A 21,853-nucleotide genomic window follows, 5' to 3' on the forward strand; every position below is an offset into this window, starting at 1 on the left:
TCAGGCTCAGTTATTCAAGAACCTGTGAAACATTTCAGCTAGCACATGTGACAGTTTGCTGTACTTCTTGCTGTGATGGATCTTTATATTGTGATTTTCTATCTTGCCACCTTGCCAAAAATGCACAAGTCATAGTGGACACTGAAGTGCCCACACAGTTGGCTTTGTCCTTTACAAATAGGGTATGTTCTACTTCTTCCCTCCAATCTGGATCTCTCACTTGCTTTTTGTTTTGTTTTTAGATAAGGCCTCACTATGAAGCCCAAGTTAGCCTCAAGCTCATAATCTTCTTGCCTTAGAAAGAGATCATAGGTGTGTAGCGGCATGGATATTTCCTGTGATTAATGCACTGAGTAAGGACCAAGGTGAAGGACTAAACAGAAGACAAGACTGAACATAAGCATCTAGTGCCTCATTTTAGGGGAAAGTAGTAGCCTTTCACTTATGTGTGAGGCTGACTATAATTTTTTTCTTTACATTTTAATTTACTTTGATAGTTACCTTTTGCCAAGCCAAGGAAATTCCTTTCTATCCCTAGTTTGGGAACAGTCCATTCTGAGAGTCAGGAAGGAATGCTGACCTGTTTTGTGTTTTTCTGTGTCTCTGTGACCATCACCTTGGCTTTCCTGAAGTGGTTGGTTTTTTGAGGCAAAGCCAGTTTTGTAGCTGTAGAGAAAGAAACCTTTACTGATCATGACATAATGTTCTTTCTTACATTTAGGAGTATGTGTAGAACCACATCACCATCCAGAATGGAACCATCTGGGCCTAGGTTTTTGTTTTGTTTGTGGTGTGTGTGTGTGTGAATATTGTATGCATATGTGCATGTGTGAAGGTTTTAATTAAAACTTCCAATTATTTAATAGACACGGGGCTGTTAAAGTTACCTTTTTAAAAAATTTTCTTGAGTTAGTTTTGGTGGTTTCTGTCTTCTAAGAAAGCTGTCTATTTTGTCTGAGTTGTCAAATCCACTGACATAAGATGATTTTTATTCTCTATTATTCTTGTAATTTCTCCTGCAGGGCTGTTTGTATCTGTTAACTTTTGTCCTTCCTCTGTGTTTTTCTTTGTCAATTTTCTTGTACTTTCCAATGAATCAAGTTCTGATTTCCTCTTCTTTCTCTACAGCTTTTCTGTTAACTTCTGTGGCATTACCATCCCTCCCTTCTGCTTCCTTGGGTTCTACTACTCTGTGTTCCTTGTTCCTTTAGACAGAAGCTGAGCTTGTTCATTTGAAAGTCTTTTTTAATCAGTATTGCTATAAAATTTCCTATAGTATCCCCCCTACCCCTTTCACTCATGCATACTGGGCAAGTGCTCTACCACTGAATGACACCCATCTCTATTGTTCATTTTTGCAATAATTCCATTGGGATCAGAGAACATGCTCTGCATTATTTGAATCCTTTTAAATATTTGAGACATGTGCCCTGACCCCAAGTGGTAAACATTAATTATGCTAAATAAATTGACATTGTTGTCCATAAAGTTATCTTCTGGGAATGCTGAAGTCTCTCAATGTAATTGTAGATTTGCCCATTCCTCTGCTTAGTTCTATTAGCTTTTGCTTCAGAGATGTTTGTCTGTTATTAGGGTTTCATGTACTTTTACAAACGCCAATTTATTTTTATGGAATGGCCCTGCTGACCTCTGGTAATATTCTTTGTTTTGCAACCCACTTTGACTTGTCCAGATTCTTTTGACTAGAGTTAGTATGATTTATCTTTTTTCTTTTTCTTTTCTTTTCTTTGGTTTTTCGAGACAGAGTTTCTCTGTGTAGCTTTGCACCTTTCCTGGATCTCGCTCTGTAGACCAGTCTGGCCTTGAACTCACAAAGATCCACCTGCCTCTGCCTCCCAAGTGCTGGGATTAAAGGCATGTGCCACCACCACCCGGCCTCTTTTTTCTTTTTCGTTTCAACCTATTTGTGTCTTTTTTTTTTTTTTTTTTTTTTTTTTTGGTTTTTCGAGACAGGGTTTCTCTGTGTAGCTTTGCGCCTTTCCTGGGACTCACTTGGTAGCCCAGGCTGGCCTCGAACTCACAGAAATCCGCCTGGCTCTGCCTCCCGAGTGCTGGGATTAAAGGCGTGCGCCACCACCGCCCGGCTATTTGTGTCTTTAAAGAATTTTTTTTCCTAGATAGCATATGGTTAGGTCTCCCCCACTTCCCAATCTGGACATTCTCTGCATTTTATTGTAGATGTTTAGAATATTTACATTTAATGTCATTATAGATAAAACTAGGTGTATATCTACCATCTCTGTTGTTTTTTTTATTTGCTCTTTCTTCTTTGGGATGATGTTTTTCCTTTTTCTCCTGTATCGCTCCATTATGTGAAATTTTTGATGCTTCAGAGAATTTATACTAAACTTACTTTTTTAGATAGTCTTTCTATATTACCTGGGACCCAGTCTGAACTCCTAGGCTAGAACTACAGAGAATGGTGTCGTCAAGCTCTGCTCCCTGTTAAGCGTTTTTAGCCTGTTGCAGTTTAGCTTCAAATGGCATTGTATTACCTCATAAGCAGAAAATTACAACATTATATTTCCATTTTTCTTTTCAGAGTTTGTGCTGTTGTGATTATATATTTTAAACTTTCATGTAAGTGGGGTGTGGTGGTGAATACCTTCAATCCCAGTACTTGGGAGGTAGAGGCAGACAGGCAGGCAGGCAGGCAGGCAGATCTCTGAGTTTGAGGCCAGCCTGGTTTCTTTGGTGAGTTCCAGGCCAGCCAGAACTACAAATTAAGACCCTGTCTCAAAAACAAAAATAAAATAATCTTTTTTTATTTAAGCTCTTAAATGCATTGTTATTTCTTACTGTAAACAGTTGTCTTTTCTATTCTTTTTGAAACAGGGTTTTATTATATACCCCAGGTTAGCCTCAAACTTATGATCCTACTACTTCAGCCTACAGAATGTTGGGATTACAGAAATATGCTACTATGCCTACCTTTAAATAGTTACCTTTTAAAGAGAATTAAATAAGACAAGCATTACTTATATTGATTTACTCATGCAGTACTACTGTGATCCCTGTCTCTCCTAAAGAAGACACACAACTTGTGTGTCTTCATCTTCAACTTCTTTAGAACAGATCTGCTGGCCACAAATTCTTTCAGCTCCATATTCTTAATTTAGCCTTTTCTTTTAAAGGCATTTTGCTGGCAAAGAACACTAGCTTGATGGGTTTCTTACCCTTACTTTTGCAATTATCCATCATCTTAATTCTGGGCACTTAATTTCATACCTAGAAATTGGATATGCAGCTGCAAACCCCACCCCCATTATTGTAACATCTCAATCTTCCCTGTAGCACTCCTCCCATCCTCCACACACACTCTCACTCTGTAGTCCAGGCTGGCCTAGGACTCATGCTCCTTCCTCAGTCTCCTAAGTGCTGAGATAACTGACCACTCCTGGCTTCTTGCAGCATCTAAAATACAGAAATAGTCACAGAATGTGATGTTTCTACTTTCTAACTCTGCTACCTGTTGCTTCTGATCAATTTTGAGTGACTGCCCACCTTCCCTATCTGAGTTACAACTTTACATTTCTTTTCATGTTTTTATAGGACATCTGGAATTATGCTGAGTATTTCTATTTCTGCGCATGCTTCTGTGATGTGACTGGGTTACTTGGAAGCTGGGAGATCCTCTGGGTCTTGTTTTCACACATCAGGAGGGGGCAAAACTCCTTGGTCTGAGTGATTCTCCCCCACTTCAACTGAGGCAGGCTCCTTTTTATATTCTAGCTACTGCCACTTGAGCTTTGAGGTCCAACTTGGGTGGTGGACACTGTATCTGACTGACCTCAAGTCGCTCCTGTTCTCCTGGTATTTCCCTCCCATGCCTTCCTTGCCCTCTCCGGAGGCCTTTGTGCTGGGTGGGGTTCTCTGAAGTCTCTGGAGCTCTGTGTATTTTGTCTTCTTGCCTTCTATCTGCATCTCATCTGGGCTCTGCCTGGGCGTGATAAGGACAGCAGTTGGCAGCCATTTTCCAAAAGGTGCTGTCTGTCTTTGCTACTATGTCTTCAGTGGCTTTCATATTTATTTGTCACTGTTACTGTTTCAGGTGAAAGTGCAAATCTGATCCTTACTACATCTCAGTTCTCTGCAGATCTTTTTGGGGGGGCATGTGTACTTTTCAGTCTCTGCAGCTGATAAGAGGCCATCCTCGCATTAGACTGTGTGCCTTATTCAGCCACACTGCTAGGCCATCACTGAGCCTGGTCTTACCAAGGCTCAGAGAATGAGGATCACAGAAAGAGAACTGGGGACTGCAGGGACTTACCTGTGCCGGCAGATGCGACAAACAAACTCAAACCGGTGATGGTACCGACTGGGATTGCCTACTGGATACATAATAGCCAACCGCCTAGGTTTCACTTTTAAAGGGGGCAGGGCTTGCATTCAATATCCCAAACTCCGGTTTCGGGTTCCAAACGCAGTGAGGCGAGGCGAGGCGAGCCAGGTTCCAGAGCTGCGCTGCGGTTTCCGGACAGCAGGAATGGGCACACTGTGGGCTCCAGCAGGACGTGGCGGGGCGGGGTTGGTTAAGTTCCCTCGGGAGCTGCTGGACCCGTCACCTCCGCCAGGTGGCAGCGTGTTCTTGTGCCGGGCAGGGGTAAGACAGAGTCTGGGCAGGCCACCTGGAACAGGTGCAGGGGAGCGGTCTCCCCATCAGGGAACAGTGAGGGTGAAGGGGGACTGGAGGATTCTGGCTGGAGGCGGTGACTAGGGAATTAGGGCCCTGTGGTGGCCAGGAACCAGGAGGGAGGCAAAGGGTTCCTGGCACACCTGCCCTGACACCTACTTCTTTGAACAAGCCTCACCCACCTGTGGTCTCTGTACCTTCCGAAACTCCTCCCCACTGCCCATTTTTTCCTGCCCCTTGGGCTCACCTCCTGCTTTTAACCTCCCCACACTTCAGAGCCACCTTGACACACACCTGCCCTTGGCAGCAACACACCTGTTGGAGCTCTTCATGCTTCAATGGCATCTCCTCACAAAACTTTCTGTGGAGCTAGGGCCTACTCAGAAGAGCCAGGACCACTCTATCCATCTGTTTTGAATGTTGTCTGTGACATGAGTGCCAGGCCAAGTCCTCTGGTAGCCCATTGAACGTCCTGTGGGCTGCTTCCGAGACAAAGTTTTGGAGGTGAGATGACTACTAGATGGGTCCCTGGGCCTTCATGCAGGGAGCAGAGGGGCACAGGAGCCATGATAGGCTCACTTCCACTTGCCCACCAGGCCCAGAAACAGAGTTTAGAGCTAGCGACACTAAGGGATTCCTCGGTTTCATTTTTTTTTTTTTTTTTCTGGAAGGCTTCCTAGAAGAGGGGGACTTCTTAGCTCAGAGAGGCTGTTTGGATCAGGGTCCTTGAGAGCAGAGCATAGGGGTGATCTCTTGGGAATGGAGTGCTCCTGGGACCTGTTGGGTAGCTAACTCCCAGACGTCTAACGCCTCAAAAAGGATTATGGGTTTTGTATTGAGTGACCCATGTTTTGATGAATTTTGGCTCTGGTGAGTGAGGGTAGGCAGGAAGCTGTGGTGTGGTTGGTCAGAGAGCTGCTACTGGAGAGAGCTGGTGAGGCCTGGGAACCAGATGGTTTGTCTTACCCCATGTGATCATGGATAACTCACCAGTCTTTTCTGACTGTTTGATGGGGCAGCAACACACCTGCCAAGTAGCAAAGACAAAAGGGTGTATTGACTTATCCACGTCTTGTGAATACCATCAAAAAGCAAGTGAGGTGCAGAGAAGCCACAGGACCCTATCTGCCCTCCTAAGGTCACTAGGTAAAGAAAGCTAGATGCTCAAGTCAGGGTCTCTTTGGACTTCAGCAGTGGAGACCTGCCTCTACCTCAAACCAGAGCAGCCCAGCGACCTTCTCTACTCACAAAAGCTCCAAGGGTCGCAGATTTCAAGCCTAGTAGTGTTTTGGGCTGACCACTTCTCTTCCTCCTGGGCTACTAGGCTAGAGCCAGGGCAGTAGCGGCCAGCTCTAGGAGCCAGGGGAACTCAGAGTACAGCCTGCTGGTGAGGGTATGGAGTAGGCTCCGCGGCCATCAGCTGGTCTCGAGGCTAGCGAGGCGGCGCGTTCCCAGAGCACACAGGGACCGGGTGAGGCCAGGCAGACTAGGCGCGCTCCAGGGAGCCGCTGGTGTGAAGGGCAGAAGTACTGCGAGGGTTAAGCTGCGAGCCTGGCTGGCACGCGCGCGGATTGGAGCAAAGTTTCGGGGAGGGGCGGGGCACAGGGAGGACTGGACTCGCAGATTGGCCGGAAGTTGTGCGGGGCGGAGCTCACAGCTGCTCCGCGCTCGCTCCGGGAGAGTTGACAAAGCCCCGCAGGGAAGGACGCCTCGCGGCGCGGCGCCCCGGGCCCCTCGCCCTGCCGCCCCTCGCCCCGGCCCGCGCCTAGCCCCGCCGTTTATCCGCGTGGACAGCGCGCCCCGCGCCCCAGCCCGGCCCCACCCGCCAGCGCCCAGGTAGCGCCGCCCCGCCCAGGCCGGGCCCGGGGGCGCGGGGGGCGGGATGCGGCGCCCGGGGCAGCGATGACCGCGGCGCTCTTCTCGCGGGCCCGGCCCTGACCCTGCTGCCTGCCGCGCACCGCGCGCCGATCCCTGTCGAGGTGAGCCGGACCGTAGGTTCGCGACCCCTGGAGGGAGGGCTGGAGTGGGTCGGAGTGCGGGGCGCGAAGGGCAGGGCCGCGATCACTGTGCGGACTGGGGGCCGGGCTCGCGCCGAAGCTTCTCCTGTGGAGCCCGCGGCCCTGCCCCGCGCCCCGCCCCCGCCCGCGCCCCACGTGGGCCCCCCAGCGCAAATTTGTCCGCTAATGGCGCAGGCGATTATCTGCGGGGCCGCTCGGTGTTGTGTGTCCCGCGGGCAGGGCCGGAGTTACAAGCGCCAGGAATCCAGACGGTGTTTGGAGAGGGGGCGGCGGGGGCGGCTGGTAATTAGTGTAAACCCTTTGTCTGCCTTTGATACGCTCAGCGTCTACGCGCCGCGCTTCCTTTGCCTGGAGCTCAGCGCCGAGGGGGGCTGGACCCTGGCTCTGCGGCCGCGACCTGGGTCTTGCTTGCTTGAGCCCTGAGCCCTGAGCGGCGTCCACTCCAGCTCCCAGTGACCGCGTCCCTACTCCAGGTTCGACCGGCGAGATGACGCGGACCCTGGCGCTGCTGCTACTGCTGCCGCCGTTGCTACTGGGGGTCCTCCCGTCGGCTGAGGCGGCGCGAGGTGAGTCCTGGCGCCCAGTCTGGCGCTCTGGCCTCAGCAGCGCCGCCCCTTTCCCGCCAGCCCTGAACCCTGCCACAGTGCCCTCCTGGCACACTCCGCCCCTCCTTGTCGGCCCCATCGCAGCGGGCCCCCACTCCTGATCCTTAACCCGAAGTCCTACCGGCTTCACATGCCTCCAGCTCAACTCATGGGGTTACATGGCTCACACTCTGGTACCCCCCAACTCACCCTCCTTGGTTGACACCTCACCTAAAGGGCCCCAGAATAACTTAACTTGTTGGCCAAGTGTGATCTTACCTAGGTCCCCTTCAGGATATGCACACAATCTTGCATACACATACTTTAAGGTGGAGGGCAGGTGGTCACCCCATAGACTCTTGGGGAGTAGACTCAGTGGCCACAGAAAACCTGATTAGGTCCCTGGGAACCTTTAGAGACTCACATGGTGGCTAGCTGAATATAGAGAATGTTGGTGACATTTTGGTGATTGGAGCTCTCCCTGATCCAGCCCTCAGCTGACCCAGCTCTGGACCCTTGGCTTGCTTGTCTATTACAGGTAGCGTAGTGTAGAGGCTCTGGGGAAGGGGGCCCCCAGAGCACAGGGCATCACTGAACAGTGAGGGTTGGTCTCTGAGGAAGACACTTGAAGATATTAGACCTCAGGGCCACACACCACTTTGTTGCAGCATATACCACACTACAGCTTGGATACAGCCTCACCCATCTGATGTCCTGTGGAGAGCTCTGCCCTAGACCCAGCCCTGGCAAAGGGCATCCATAACTGATGAGTGATACATGCCTGTGGATTTTTGCCCACCGTGTTCCAGTGTCACGGGGCATGGTGCTGGCCTCCCCTATGGTTAGGCAGGACTCATGGCCAGGCGGGCCCTTTGGGTGTGTTGACCATTCAGGATTGTCCTTGCTCTGTCCACCAGTCCTCTGAGGCTTCGCATCTCCTCCCCCCGCCACCAGCGCGGGCGCACTGAGCCCAACCTGGCCTTATATGGCCACGTTTGGTGTTGGGCCGTAGGCGGCGGCCCAGGTGGGCCTTATGCCACTATAACCCCCCCTTCTGCATGGGGACTGGCAGGCTGGAGGGTGGGGGCTGTCCAGGCACAGCTGGGCTGGACAGTGTCTTGGGCATGTAGGCGCTTGGGCCATGCTGAGTGAGTTGTCTCTTCACCCCCAACCGGTGGTCCAGTCTTTGATTGCTCTTTTATCTGTTTGGATAACTCCCATCCCTGCACCTGCCTCTTCTTTGGCTGCTCAGCCAGGGAGACTCTGAGGGCCTCTGCTCTGCCATGATCACTGGATGGGACCTTAAGGCTGATTGATGGGTGACCGTGAGCAAGCAGCACCCTACCTTTTTGCTGATGGCCCTAGAGGGGCCACCACTTCTGCCTTTGTCTCCCTTGGCGACAGCCTTTGGACTGAGCCTTATATCTAGCCCTGGCTGTGCTAGTGAGGCCTCTGGCCAGCACTAGGGAGTTGGAAAGAACTGCCTTCCAAGGGCAAGGGCCCTGTGGTTGGAGTGGAAGAATGGTGTTTCCTGAATTATGCTGACTTCTTCCTTCAGGCACAATCTGGACTGGAGGGGCAAAGTTATTCCAAATGCATTCCTTCTCTAGTGGTTCTTCCGTGAGTAGACCCAATTTTGATCTTAAGTTGGGCCAGAGAACTGCATGTAGAGTTTGGGCTGTTTTGAAATTCATTTCCCTGGGGTGTCACAGTTATTGGAATCCGTACATCTCTAGATTCAGATCATATTTTAAAAGTTCCCCTTTGCCCAAAGTTTCACAACGTTGGTCAGTTTGCCTTAAGATATTTCCCCCCAAACTTGGAGAAAGATAAGTTTTGGTTTACTCTGTTGTATTTCTCACAGTGAGAATGTAAGTTTCAGAACAGAATACCATTCTCAAAGATGAGTCTGCAGTGTAGGGCCTTCTGAGAAATGCCACCTCTGAGCTTTTATAAGGATGGCTCCAGGATTAGTCTCTGAGCAGCCAGCACAGGCTTCTCTCCTGTCTTTTGGACCCAGCCTTGTGTTTGGAGTGAGCTGGGCCTTGATCAACAGTTAGAGTGCCTGCCACAGCTGTCCAATGCAGCAGGGACAGCATAGTCTCAGCAATTTGCCTAGAGCACTGTGGTGTGGAGAAGAAGGATATGTGATGCTTAGGAGATGATGACTGGCCATTTGTGTGGAGGCTGACCCTGACTTTTAACCAGGCTGTAGGAGGCCTCTATTTTTCACAGACTGTGGCTGATCAGAGTGTGGCTGGAGTGAGGTGGATGTTCGGGAGCCAGGCCTAGCCCCTGTGAGGTAGGGATGTGGGCCAGCCTCCCATTCACATCTGGGGGCCTATTCCTGGAAGGGAAAATAAATCACTGTCCCCCTGGGGGTGGGGAGGGAGCTGTGAACAAAGTCGCCTTTAGCTAGGCCTGGAAATACCAACCACAGGCTCCTTTATCCTTTGTGCAGGATCAATGGGCCTCTGGGCTCTCAGAGTTGCCTTTCACTCCGCCTGCCCTGTACTGTGGCCCCTACTAGGGAAATGTTGGTTTTTCCCTAGCAGAGGCCTCTAGTCTCTGGCTTTCCTGGCCTTGGCTCAGTCTTTGCTGGTAGTGCCGGGGGCAGTTGGCTGTGGCCCAACAGCCCTGCTCCCCCTACTGGCCACTTGCCCTCTGTATAGCTTGGGCCGGATGCTTGGCCCATGGTGGCCTCTTCTCTCTCGTTTTGTCTTAATGTGGTGACTCCAGAATACATAGGGGTTAAGGTGCGTCTAAGCCCTTGTTCCCATACTTCATTGACACTCCCCTCTGCCTGCTACCTGCTCTTCTGACCAGTACTCCTGCCTATATCTCAAGGGGGAGATCAGGGGGTTGCTGGGAGTGGGGTGGGGTGGGGTCTAGAACCTCAGGCTGGGGTACAGACAGAGTAGGCTCATTGGGAGTGTGGGCTAGATAGGCCTAAGAGAAGTAGACAGAAGGTGTATGCCATTGGGCAGCTGTTAAAAGAAAGAGCTTCCCCCTGAGCAGGAAGTACAACCCCTCTTTCCACCAGGAGTTTATTTCCTGAGAGATTTCTATGGGCTGCCAAGGGCCTGGAAAGCTATTTGCTGGTGCCTTCAGCAGTGGGTGGGAAGCGAGCCAGCTGCTGTTCTGACTCAGGTGTGGGGCTGGACAGCAGGGGAAGGTTCCAGCCCTTGATGACAGTCCAGGGCTACAAGGCCAGAGCCTTCTGCTGAGCTGCACCCATACTCATGGAAGCCCACTATTTAGCTTCTGATGGTAGCAGTGTGATTTGGGCTAAGGCTCTGTACCACATATTGCTGCAGGCAACTGGGACCCCTGGGGACCTCTCAACACCCTCAGTTCTGACCTGAAGAAATCCCTTTGTCAGCAGTGCTGTGGGTTTTGGATGGGTTTGCCTGGACTATTTGGTTTAGGCCGTCCCAACAACCCTTCAGTCTTTGTAGGGGCTAGGTAGCACGTTGCCTTAACACTTGACCTCTGCCTCAGGAGCTTTGGGTTCCGGAAATAGACTTATTGACAGTTTTTGAGGTATCAGGGGCTTCCAGGATCAGAGTCAGGCCTTGTTTAGGGATGGGAGCCCTCTGGTTGCCCTGACTTGAAGCTAGACTATTGCCCACCAAACTAATGTTTGTAAGAAGAGGGTCAGGGGCTGGGTGTCTAGGTGAGTCCCCCTTAGTGAATCCTGAGGCATTCACCTTCTATGGATGTTGTGTGTGTGGTTCCTATAGGGTGGTGACCTTAACTAATGATACCCATGCTACTATATGTGGTCTTGGTGGGTCAGAGAGTGTCTAGGAACTAGCAATGTACAGATGTGGCAACTGAGGTATTCCAGAAAGAGGTGCAGACCCAGGGGACCAGGCAGTGCCCCCAGAGAACCCCTCCCCACATCCTGCTGGCTGACCTAATTGCCAGTGCTGGGCAACAGGCAAACTAGCTCCACTAACTAGCTTGCTGGAACGTGATGTCTTTTTGGGGTGCCTAGGTGGCCTGGTTTCTAGGATAGCCACCTACCTGGGTCTTGCCAATCTTACTGCAGAGCCTATGGGTCTGGCCCTTGGGTGCCCTCAGTTTTTTGCTAAGCCTTACTCCTCTCACAACACTGGGCCTGTGTGTTACTGGCCATGAATGTACATGCATGGTTTGTGTGTGTGTGTGTGTGTATGTATGTGTGTGTCTCCATGCAGTTATATATCTTCAAGGATCTTGACCTCAAGACGAGACAGAACCTGGCCCTGAACACCTAATGGGCAGCTGGACTTTGTGACTGTCACCTGTGCTCTTTTTCATGAGGGACATCTCTACTATTTCCTGGGCTTTGGCCTCCTAGTATGTGCTGGCCCTAGAGGACTGTCTCTGGATTTCTTACCTGTCCCTGCCCTGAATCTCCAGCTGTATTGGGATATATGTCCTCATAGCCAGGGGCCAGGGCAGTGCCTTGGTGGGGGTGTGCCATACCAGTCATAGAAAAAGCTACACTACCTGTAGCAGTCCTAAGGCAGAGTTTGGGGAGGTGATGCCCCCATTGCAGTTGAGCTTCAAGTCCTTAGTTTCCTCACTGACTTAGTAGGGTGGATGGCTGTCCAGGTAGAACAAAGGGGACTGTGTTTCCTGAGTTAAATGTAGATCCAAGGTGGCTATATCATGGCCCAAATTCCCAGAATTCTAGGGACTGGACTTTCTGCTGAGGACAGGGTCCTTATGTGGGTCTCGGTAACAAGCCTAGAGGCCCAACCCCACAGTGGGGTATAGTGAAACCCAGGTGGGGGCAGGGCTAGCAGGGTACTGTTTGCTTTAGGATAAGGCTGGCTCCTCCAGCAGTATGTGCAGGCAGGCCCCAAGGACCAAGCTTCCGGCCATCTGGTGATCACTTAAGCCCTATCCCTCAGCAGTGGTCATGGCAGGGCTCCTGCCTCTGAGTGCCCCCTCTTCTAGTCTTCACTCCCTCTGTCTGAGGCCAGGAGGGGTAGTACTTCCTGTAGGCATAGTGAGGCTAGTTTTCTCTGGAGACCTTCCTATGTGGTGTAGGGTGATAGATTAGTCTGGCCATTGGGCATTCCCCAGGTATGCCTCCAAACACCTCTAGGCAACTGAATGTATGTGTATATGCTTGCATATATGAGTCTGTCTGGGAGGCACCAGATACCAGGTTGATTGGGACCATGAGGCTAGGCAGGGCTTTGACCAGTTTCTCATTGACCTGAAGTGTGGGAGGCACTGTGAATGGTGAGATTTCAGACAGTGACAGATGGTGGGCAGAGTTTGCTTGGGAATGGGGCTGGGACCTATGAAGGTATAGGGAGGGGATCTCAGGAGGCCCATGTGCTGAGGTCCCAGGAGCCTCTAACACTGTCAGCTGGATGCAGGAGGAGAACCTTGAGACAATAATACTTGCATTGCCCTGCTTCCTTAGGTGTCTATGGACAGAACAGATTAAGGGAGGGGTGGGCTGACAACCCTTTTCCCATCTCTGCTCTTTCCCTTTCCAGAGGGAGCCATGAAGAAAGGTGAGGAAGAGGGCTGATGTTGAGATCTCAGTTGGTAGCAGCTTCAGGCCTAGGGCAGGGATGAGAGGAACTGAGTATAAGGGGAGATGGGTCTTGGAGAAGAGGGTCTCAGAAAAATGGGAAAGGGTTTGTGCAGTGTGGATATAAGCAGAAGTGTGACAGGACCTATTCGTCCATAGCTCTTTGCCTCATTGAGCAGGAATGATATCTTGGAGTTTCACTGGGAGATCTGGCCCCCTCCCCTTGGGCTGACTATTCTTCTGCCTCCTTAGAGCCTACCTTAGTACTTCAGGGTGGGCCCTAAGAGGTAGATGTACCATAGGAAGTTGGAAAGCAGCCTCTGGGAGTCTGAAAACACCCACAGAAGCACACCTGGGCTGAAGGTAGCCGCATAGCTAGGGTAATTGCACGCTGAGGAAGTACCAGCTGATTATAAAAAGCTCATGTGCCCCCAGGCCCTGTGCAGCATCACACCGAGATTGCAGAGACTTCCCATTGTCACCATTGTGCTCAGCTGACCTTGCTTTCTCTTCCCAGGACCATCCTCAATAGAACTGGTTGATGTGCTGGGTAGATGCCTCTCACTAACAGATTAGAGATGTGACATGTGGGTGGGCTAGGGGACTATGGATGCCTCTCTTTATTCAGAGGTGACCCTGGGACAGTCTCTGATGCAGTTCCCACCAGCTCACCCTCCCTCATGAGAGCACTTTTCCTTCAGCCCTAACCTTTTTGATACCTGCAGGCTTTGTGTACTCTGTACTCATCCTCCCAGCTAGGTGGTCACTTTCTGCCTGCTACACCCAGTCACACTCCTGTCCCTGCACTCCAATCCAGAGATAACTTGATGGCTGGGGCTGAGGAAAAGGATTCTTGGTGTGGGTTGGTGAGGTTGGGAGTATGTTTCTGATGGCTAAAGTTGTGGGTTCCAGGAATTGGCCTTTTCTGGGATGGTGGTCTTGACTTGTGGAACTTGAGCCTCTGCTATGGGACACTCCTGTGAACATCCTGTTGGGGGGCTATCTCTTAAGGCCAGACTACCTCCCAGGTATGACCTAGGGGCTGTCACCCACATGGACAGGACCCAGTGGGTTCTTCTTTATGAAGCAGGTTCCCTGAATGGAATCCAGCTAAGGTACCAAGTACCGGTGCCCAGCCCTTGCTCACCTTGTGTATCTCAGGCAGCTCCTAAGCTCTGACCCTCTGGACACTTTTCCTCTGATCCCATGGTCTTGGGATTGTGTACCTGTGAGGTCCAGTCACTTGGCAGGCCAGGGCTCCTGGGGCTGGCTGACAGCCCAGAGCAGATTCTGTCCATGAACTCAGATACAGAGCACACAAGTAGGACAACCAGTTCATAGGTGGGTGCATGCACATCTGTCCCTCATTGATGGGCATATATGGCAGTGAGTGCTGGCAGGTGCACACCTAGCTATTTATCCTGGGTGGTTGCTCCTGCTGACCCATTTCTATCTGAAACAGGTGTAAGGTGGCTGTCCCTTGCACTATGTGCAGCAAGAATGTAAGATATCCTATGAGGCTGTGTGTGCAGGAAAAGACTAGCCAAAAGCCATCCTGCCGTCCTGTTCATGTGGTCCCCTCCTTTCTGACCAGGGAACATGTAGTTCTCTCTGGTGAGACAAAGGGATGGCTCTGTTTTCTTGGTTTGAATTTTTAAGTGTTATTGACTTAGGCTGTGTCCTCACCCCTCTGGCCTCTCCATCTAACTTCTCAGGGAGGCTGCCTGCCATGGTGATGCACAGCAAGGTGCTTGGGACTGACACAATGGGATGTGTTGGACATGACTACTGTGGTTGGGAAGTAGGGCTCATGTTTGGGGCCTACTCTGCCATACCAAACAGACTTCCTTAGTGGGGTCCAGGTTGGGTTCCCAGCACTGGTGTCAAACCTTTGCTCCCCTCATGTGTTTCCCCAACCAAGCCCTTTAACTCCTGCAGGACCCCCAAGAATGGCAGACAAGGTGGTCCCACGGCAGGTGGCCCGCCTAGGCCGCACTGTTCGGCTACAGTGCCCGGTGGAGGGGGACCCACCACCATTGACCATGTGGACCAAAGATGGCCGCACAATCCACAGTGGCTGGAGTCGCTTCCGTGTGCTGCCCCAGGGGCTGAAGGTGAAGGAGGTGGAGCCCGAGGATGCGGGTGTTTATGTGTGCAAGGCCACCAACGGCTTTGGCAGCCTCAGCGTCAACTACACTCTCATCATTATGGGTCAGTTGGTTCGTGAGTCAGAGGTTATGGTGGGGCCAGTATTGATTGGGCATAAGGTGTACAGCAGGTACACCTGGATTCTTCCACCCTGTTTGTTCAGACAGCACCAAATCCACCTAGACATAGACAGGATCCAGGAGGTCCTGTCCCCATTCCCAGCCTGGGCCCTAGGGCAGCCTAGGCCCCCTGTCACTAGGCCAGCCTTAGGCCTTTCCTTATAGGAGGTAGAAATGGATAGAGTGTGGGGAGTGTATGTGGGGACTCAGGCAGTGGTTCCACAGAAGAGCTGCTGGGTGGGGTAGGGTGGAGTGGGGTGAGGACTTGGCAGGGCAAGCCTTGGCAGCCATAACTCTGAGGCTCAGATTTCAGAGTTCAGAGGGGCCGCAAGAAGTGAATGGTCTCTGTTCTCTTCTGTCCCTGGTGCCCAGTCGGCAGGGAATGGGCAGGTGTCTTTGGTGACACACCCTCCATACATTGGTAGCAGGCATGGCCCACCTTCTTTGCTGGGCTCTGTAGTGTGGGGCCCTGGGCCAGGATGACTCTCTTTGCAGTGGAGGTCTAAGGTAGTGGCCTGGGACGGCCTGGTCCTTGGTCTCGAATTGGGTGGAAGAGGCGGCTGTCATAGGGCAGCAAGGGGACATTCCTTATCACACCCTGCCCCCCTCATCACTGCCCAGTACAGGCCCCAAGGCCTTCTCAGGGTTTGGAATGGGAATATTGCGGCTGTCCACCCTCCCTACCCCCATCCTTTCAAAGAGGATGATGACCAGGCGGTATGTAAGCCATGTCTCTGCACCAAGCATTCGGCCCCTTGATGTGGGCTAGGGTTACTGCAGCTGCTGGCTGGGCCTGACCCCCTCCTCCCAGGCCTTGTAGACCCCCCGGAGCCAGGGTGGGGGTGGCTCTCCAGTCCCACCATGCCTGTCAGGGTCACCTGCACCCAGGGAGGGGGCTGGCAGGCAGCCACTGCCCAGCTGTCCCTGAATCCTGACATGTGGGTGTGTCCATGGCCTTTGCTTGGGTTCTAGGGCTGTCTCAACCAGGCCATGCTGGGTACTGGTTAGTGGCTCCCTTGTCCCCCTCACCTGGCCTCCTTATGACATGTTTCTCTACAGATGATGTCAATCCAGGGAAGGAGAGCCCTGGACCAGGTGGTTCTTCTGGGGGCCAGGAGGACCCAGCCAGCCAGCAGTGGGGTATGTATGGGGTAGGGAGAATCTTTGTGCTTGGAATAGGGCAGTGACCATCCTCCTGGCATCCTCACATATCCTTTCCCACTGACCTTGATGCTGCCCTGCCCCACAGCACGGCCTCGCTTCACGCAGCCCTCCAAGATGAGGCGCCGAGTGATTGCACGGCCTGTAGGTAGCTCTGTGCGGCTCAAGTGTGTGGCCAGTGGGCACCCACGGCCAGACATCATGTGGATGAAGGATGACCAGACCTTGGCACGGCCAGAGGCCAGTGAGCATAGGAAGAAGAAGTGGACGCTGAGCTTGAAGAACCTGAGGCCTGAAGACAGTGGCAAGTACACATGCCGTGTCTCCAACCGGGCCGGTGCCATCAATGCCACCTACAAAGTGGATGTAATCCGTGAGTGGCGGGTCTGGGGTAGGACAGGGGCCTGTGGTGCCTAGAACTCTACTGACATGTTGTTTGTCCCTGCCATAGAGCGGACCCGCTCCAAGCCTGTGCTCACAGGGACACACCCTGTGAATACAACAGTGGACTTTGGTGGGACAACATCCTTCCAGTGCAAGGTTCGCAGTGATGTGAAACCTGTGATCCAGTGGCTAAAGCGGGTGGAGTACGGCTCTGAGGGTCGCCACAACTCCACTATTGATGTGGGTGGCCAGAAGTTTGTGGTATTGCCCACGGGTGACGTGTGGTCACGGCCTGATGGCTCCTACCTCAACAAGCTGCTCATCTCTCGGGCCCGCCAGGATGATGCTGGCATGTATATCTGCCTGGGTGCAAACACCATGGGCTACAGTTTTCGTAGTGCCTTCCTCACTGTATTACCAGGTGGGTACGGGCTGCCCACCCCCTGCTCACTCTCAGTCCCTACCATTGGTTTGGGCTGTCCTGGGGGTCTCCAATGTCCAACTCCAGGTGGGGGCTCCCTATCCTTTTCCCTTTCTTGTGGGTCTTCCTTGCCTCATGGGGAGTCCAGGTGTGCTATCCATGTTGTTCACACTTGGGGTGGTTGTTTCATTAGTGTACTGACATTCCCTTCCCTACTCTTTTCCTTGATCTCTCTTGCAGACCCCAAACCTCCAGGGCCTCCTGTGGCTCCTTCATCCTCGACCACAAGCCTGCCATGGCCTGTGGTGATCGGTATCCCGGCTGGTGCTGTCTTCATTCTTGGCACTGTGCTGCTCTGGCTTTGCCAGGCCAAGAAGAAGCCATGTGCCCCTGCATCTACGCTCCCTGTGCCTGGGCATCGTCCCCCAGGGGCATCCCGAGACCGCAGTGGGGACAAAGACCTGTCCTCGTTAGCTGTGGGCCTGTGTGAGGAGCATGGATCCACCATGCCCCCCCAGCACATCCTGGCCTCTGGCTCAACCGCTGGCCCCAAGCTGTACCCCAAGCTGTACACAGATGTGCACACACACACGCACACACACACATGCACACACACACTCTCATGTGGAGGGCAAGGTTCACCAGCACCAGCATGTCCACTATCAGTGCTAAATGCAGCAAATCTCCAAGCACTGTGCCCTGAGGTAGGCATATGGGGGCCAAGACAACAGGTTGGGAGGATTGAAAGCAATGGAGGAAGAATATCCTAGGGCCCTGTGGTAGGCACTCACATATTTGGCCATATAGATGTATGTACTGCCAGATGAACACACATCCAGACAGCCAAACCCACAAACAAACATTTACAAATGCAAATGTGTGCTCATGTGCACACACAACCTGAGAAGCCTTCAGGAGGATTTGTTGTGTGACTTTGCAGTGACATGTAGTGATGGCTAGTTGAAGGAATCTCCCTCAAGTCTTAGTGGTCATGGCCACTCCCCCACCTCTGACCACCTGTGTCCCTGCCTGGCCTTGGTGGCTACTTTTGCCTCTGTGTATGCTGGGTGTCTAGGAGTCTACTAGCAACCTAGGTGGGGTGAGCAGTGTGACCATGCCTGGAGGTTTGAGCCACCCTCCCCTTGCTAGAGAGAAGGGCCTCAATATTTATATTTAAGAAGTAAAATAATATTAATAATGTTGTAAGGATGGCTGGGACACAGGAACTCTGGCCTGCCCTAGGGCCTAGGACCTGCCTGACCTTGTGGTTACATTGGGTATCTTCACTGTCCATGGCTGCCTGGCCTCTGTAATTTTATATAGAGTTTGGGCTGAAGCCTCGTATATTTAATTTATTTTGTTAAACAAGAAAGTGCCTCTTTTTTTTCATTCTGGTGTTTTTACCTGGGGTTGGCCTGTGTGTATTTGCCAGTGAGCACACACTTGTGCTCTATTTGTGTCTACTTACATATATTTACTGGTGTGTGTGTGTGTGTGTGTGTGTGTGTGTGTGTGTGTGTGTGTGTGTGCATACATATGTTAGCTTGCATGTATACATGTGCTGATGCTGTGCCTGTGTGTCTTCCCTCTAGCGAAGCTCCTGCCTTGCCTTTCCTAGGCCTCAGGCTTAGGGTTTCCCAGGCTTTGTCTTCTGTGAGACCTTGGATTTCTGAGCCTCATGGTGTACCAGGAGTGGCTGCAGCCGGTGTGTGAAGTGTGTTCCCACCACTCTGGGGTCTGTTCAGAGTGGTGCTCTACACATCTGGCTGAGTGCAGTCACCTCTGTTCTGTGCATGCCCCTGCCCTTAGTGGGGAACCAATTTTTGTTGTTCCATTTTATGTGGCTTTATGCTTAGAACTGGGGTAGGGCCAGGCCCAGGTCACTGGGACTCCAGCTGAGTGCCCTCCCAGGTACTTGTGTGATAATATGTGTGGCAGTTGTTTTTGTTATTGTTTTGTTTTTCGATACAGGGTTTATCCTCTGTGTAATAGTTCTGGCTGTCCTGGAACTTGCTTTGTAGACCAAGTTGGCTTCAAACTCAACAAAGATCCACCTATCTCTGCCTCTCGAGTGCTGGGATTAAAGAGGTGTGTGCCACCACACCCAGTGGCAGCTGTTCTTTTCAGTCAGGGAAACTGAGGCTCCTATTCACCTAGCCATTTTGGAGGCTGGGATATCTGTCTATCCCAGTTTCAGAGCTCCCTAAGGCACAGAGGACTGGGCATATATCTCAGTAGTAGAGTGCTTGTCCAATATGTCGGAAATCAATTCAGTCTCTAGTATCACATGCATGCACACACGAAGATTCCGCATGCACAATCTAGCAATGTATTGGTACAAAGGTCTTACCATGGTTCTAAGCTTCTCCCTGAGAGTAGTCACCTTTCTTAGCATCTATAGACAACAAGTGGCCACTTAGTTTCACCAGGGTGTCTTCCATGTGGGCCCCTCAGGAGTAGGGTTAGTTACTCTGGACATTTCTTATAGGACCCCCTCATATAGGACAACTCCTCGCCTTTGACCTCCTAGGGTACCCACACTGGGGGGGAGTCCTGGCTGGTAATGATGGATATCTCTGGCTGCCAGATGCTGGGGAGGCCCAGATGCATGTTCAAGGCACAGTGGGGCTCCAGGTCCACAGTTGGTGATAAACAGATGTTCCCCAAACAGGATGGCTCAGCACTTGGTCAAGTTTGTCTAAAGTATGGGGGATTGGGAAGAGAAGAGACCTTAGGCAGTAGGCGATCTGTGCCGTATAGATGTACTGCTCCAGAGAACAGGTAGAGTTGGCATCCTGAGGGAGAAGAGACCCAGATCTTGAGCCCTTGTCCTTGGCCTAAGGTCAGGAGCCAACCAATGAGGAGTGAGTACCCTCTCACCCTGGCTGCCTCATGAGCAGGATCTGTCCGGGGAGAGCAGGTGTCAAGTAACAGGCTAGGAAAAGGGCCCCAAGGTAGACAAGACAACCCACCTGCCCCTAACAGGGCCCCTGAATACCCCTAAATAATGACCCTGGAGCTCAGAGCTCCTTGTCTACCTCAGACCTCTGTGGCTGTCCCAGCTCACATGTAGTAGCTAGGAGCCCATGTCCCCAGCCCTGAGGCCTTTCTGTTCCATTTCCATCTCCAGCTCAGCTCTGGCAAGACCTCATGTGGATACAATTGGCTTGTCCCTGTAGAGGTGCATGCTGGTCACCCCACTTGATGCCCCAGTTGCTTTAACATTTTCAAAGAGGAAGTCATTGTCTTTCCCACGTGTCCAGGAGTCTGCTGTGCCCCAAGTGCAGGAAGAAATGGCCTCTGTGCCTCTGAGGGTGGCCTGACAGTGGCCAAAAGACGGTGCTTTAGACCTTGGCTGTACTGCTAGGCACCTATCTATCCATGTACATGCCCATCTCTTCCCAGGGCCTCTGTCACCCAGACTTTTTCTACTGCTCGGACTAGAGGGGATGGACATGTGTTGAGTGTGGTGTGCTGCTTGAAAATAGGGCAAAATCCTTGCTAGGATGAGACGCTGTGGGTCCAGGAAGAAAGGGGCCTGAAATAGCTGTCCCCTGCCTGCTAAAACACCTCATATGGACAAATGCACATGTCCCTAGCCTTCCCTTCTTAGAGGTCAGGAGGGGATACTGCTGTCCTTGGGGTGACCCACAGGCCAGGCCAGGCATAGTGGCTTCTGATTGGAAGTCATATAGGAGGAGATTCAGTGTCCTGGTTGAGGCTTGATGAGTGGTGGGTGTGTGAGGGATGCAGTAGGGAGCCATGCCTGAGCCTTCATCTGACCCATCTAGGCAGTGATAAGCTGATTCACTGGGAAAGCCGGCAAACTTGAAAGGTTGGCCCAGACTGACACCCTTGGGTGTGACACCCCTCCCTCCTCCAGCTTCAAAGGATGTCCATGAGCTGTCCTGCAGCTGTCCCCGGGGGCAGGGAGGGGCTGAGGCTAGTGCCCAGGGTAGGTTGGTAGTACAAAGAAGCGGGACATGGGTTGCCCCACCCTGCAGTCAGAGGACCTGGCTAGAGATCAGAGCCTTGTTCCAGGACTGGGACATGGCCACAGAGGACCTGTGACACAGAAGAGAGGCATGGGGTAGAGATACCTCCACGGCACAGACTTGGCCAGGATACCAAGCAGGGCTCAAAAGAGCTGCCCTGATCTCTCTCAGACATCACAAGGCTGGGCCATATGTAGCCAGGCTGGTCTTCAGGCATCAGGGACAGAATGTGGTGACCTGGGCTGCAGTGTGTGTGTGTGTGTGGCAGTGGCGACGGGGGTGGGGGTGACGACGACGATGATTCCCTCCACAGCTGATGGTAGCATACCATGCAAATGCTTCTTGTAGAACTCTCTAATAGAATAAGAATCTTAGTCCAGCTTTGTGGTGTAGGAGCTGTGGTTATCAAGTCTAGGAGGGCTTGGCAGAACCCTTCTGAGATTTGTGTGCGTGACGATGCAGGGTGGAAGACCCAGGTGTGTTTCTGTAACACCCTATAGTCAGTCCCAGAGATGACAGTTGATATTGTAGCCTCACAAGTCTCTTTCTGAGGAGAGATTTCTGTGAAGGGCATTCTTGCTTCAGGCCATGGCTGAGGCTGACCAAGTACCTGGCTGATCATTTAATTCCTCCGTTGCCTGAGCCAGTACCCAGGTACCCGGTGGTGAGCTTGGGCAGGATAGCCATCCCTGGTGGTCAGGGTTCCTCAGAGAAAGAGTGGGAGGTCCCTGAGAGGGACTCCTGTGACAGCAACTCCAGCCTGCATAGGAGCTCTTTTGATCTGAAGAGGAGGAGGCTCCAACAGAGTTGGAGACAGGGTCTGTGAA

General features: G+C 52.0%; 1 protein-coding gene across 1 annotated transcript; it reads left to right on the plus strand.

Annotated features, from left to right (window-relative positions):
- The first annotated feature begins 6,498 nt into the window (after positions 1–6,498).
- Fgfrl1 (fibroblast growth factor receptor like 1) lies at positions 6,499–17,814 on the plus strand. The gene is given in 8 exon segments (XM_052735792.1): positions 6,499–6,633; positions 6,996–7,238; positions 14,737–15,009; positions 16,125–16,205; positions 16,315–16,599; positions 16,678–17,031; positions 17,272–17,621; positions 17,623–17,814. Coding segments are annotated over 7 exon segments (1,503 nt in total). The 5' UTR covers positions 6,499–6,633; positions 6,996–7,159; the 3' UTR covers positions 17,704–17,814.
- Positions 17,815–21,853: the final 4,039 nt, after the last annotated feature.

The sequence above is a fragment of the Peromyscus californicus genome, unplaced genomic scaffold, assembly GCF_007827085.1.
Source record: "Peromyscus californicus insignis strain IS unplaced genomic scaffold, ASM782708v3 Scaffold_13__1_contigs__length_99412109, whole genome shotgun sequence".
NCBI classification, from domain to species: domain Eukaryota; kingdom Metazoa; phylum Chordata; class Mammalia; order Rodentia; family Cricetidae; genus Peromyscus; species Peromyscus californicus.